The 1,737-nt window shown below is 34.7% G+C and overlaps 1 protein-coding gene across 1 annotated transcript; it reads right to left on the reverse strand.

The window, feature by feature from the left end:
- Positions 1-172: 172 nt before the first annotated feature.
- Positions 173-1,408, reverse strand: LOC108765167 (uncharacterized). Its single transcript, XM_018513728.1, has 3 exons — positions 1,387-1,408; positions 1,063-1,252; positions 173-988 (listed from the first exon to the last, which is right to left on the reverse strand). Exons 2-3 carry the CDS (start codon positions 1,207-1,209, stop codon positions 197-199), a joined length of 939 nt encoding a protein of 312 aa, XP_018369230.1. The 5' UTR covers positions 1,210-1,252; positions 1,387-1,408; the 3' UTR covers positions 173-196.
- Positions 1,409-1,737: the final 329 nt, after the last annotated feature.

The following is a 1,737-nucleotide window of genomic DNA, read 5'->3' on the forward strand; positions in this document are numbered from 1 at the left end:
ATTACTAATTAATAATACTTTATTAATAATACTTTGATTAAGGTATCTCCCTTCGAAACAAATTAATTTTGGAGACGAAAAACGGCAGGAATTAAGTTTAACATCTAATATTATAAGTTTTTATAAAAAAACAGTTTATAATATTGCTATCTAATTTATTTTAATACTGGTATTAAATCTATATATCTCTCTTAAACTATATATTATAATGTTCATACTTCTGTAAGTTAGAATTCGACTGCTCCGCCTCATCGAGCAGCTTGAACACTGTTTCCTTCACCTTGATGAAGATACGTTCCTTCCATATATGAGCGACGTTTCTGAAAGATAGGATCTCTTGCAGACATTGCACTGCTTGCGACCGGAGTATAAAGAGTGGATCACCAATGTAATTAAGGATGCTGTCCAGTATCATCAAAACGTCATCATCGGAAATGTAAACGCTACTCCAGGAGAAATTCGGATCAATCCGAATGAAACTGCATACGCACTTTATGTAGCTTGTATGCACAAGAACGCTACAGTTTCGATTACAAATACGCTTATGGAGCTGTTCAAGCGCATGAACGAACGTTTTGGGCGAATAATCATATTTAATCGCGTACTCGAAGAAATACGGTAGCAGATTTAATAGCTGTCGCAACGATTCCTCATCTTTGCAACCTTCCTGGCATACTTCCAGCAGAAATTCCAACGGCGTATCCGCGCACTCGCGCTGGATCTCATCATGATCGCGTGCAATGAGCGACTCGAGGATCAGCAGTGACATTCTGGAATCCACATAGCTCGTGAAGTCCTGCTGCATAGTCAGCAAGTTATGCATCATCTTTTTCTGCAACGTGGACTTGCTGTGATTTGCGTCGATGTGTAAAGCACAGAAGGATGATAAAGCCTCTACGATCTGCAGATGAATCACGCCCTCACGCGAATGGTTTGGCTTTGGGTCTGATGTTTCCAGATACATGCTGGCGTTCCGCTTGCGCCTTCCCTGAGACGATGTTACAGTCGTTCATTAAAAACAATTTCTTTGTTACACAAAAACAAGTTAATTTCTTTGTTTACCTGATAAGTGTTAGGATCTTCATTACAATCGTAATTACAATTGTCATCTTGATTCAATAGATCGAATATGTTTTTAATCATGTCCATTGTAGCCGCAGAGACAATTATTTTAGCAATTTCCGTATCATAGGTTGCTCCATAAAACATTCTCAATGCTCTGGTTATGCTCAGCAGAAATATATTTTTGCATCTGTGAGGAAACATTTAATGTAACAAAAATATTCCGCACATTTGTAAGAATTCAGAATAGTAAAAAAAAAAAAAAACAATAAAAGAGAGCGCTTAAGTGCAGTTCTGCTAAGCCCAGTATAGTCTAATAATTACAAAATTTGGAAGCACAAAAGCATTGAATGAGATTTCTTAATAGTATTTGAAAAGAGAAAAAATAAAAAACTTTTTTCGCTCTATTAAAATCAGGATTGCCACAGAAAATATATTTTAAAATTCCCTGACTTTTCCAGATAAAAATGACAAATTTTCCAATATAAAATATGTAAATTTTAACACATTTAAAGTCAAGAATTATAGAAAAGCTAGCAATATATTATTAAAAACAACATAAAAAAAGTTAGTAGCACACTAAAATTTTGGATGCAAATTCAAGCCAAAAGAAAAAAAAAATAAATTAGTATTGGAAAAAAGAATGCAGTTATGAAAAAGGGCGATCAAATAAAA

This window comes from Trachymyrmex cornetzi, unplaced genomic scaffold, assembly GCF_001594075.2.
Source record: "Trachymyrmex cornetzi isolate Tcor2-1 unplaced genomic scaffold, Tcor1.1 scaffold4701, whole genome shotgun sequence".
NCBI lineage: Eukaryota > Metazoa > Arthropoda > Insecta > Hymenoptera > Formicidae > Trachymyrmex > Trachymyrmex cornetzi.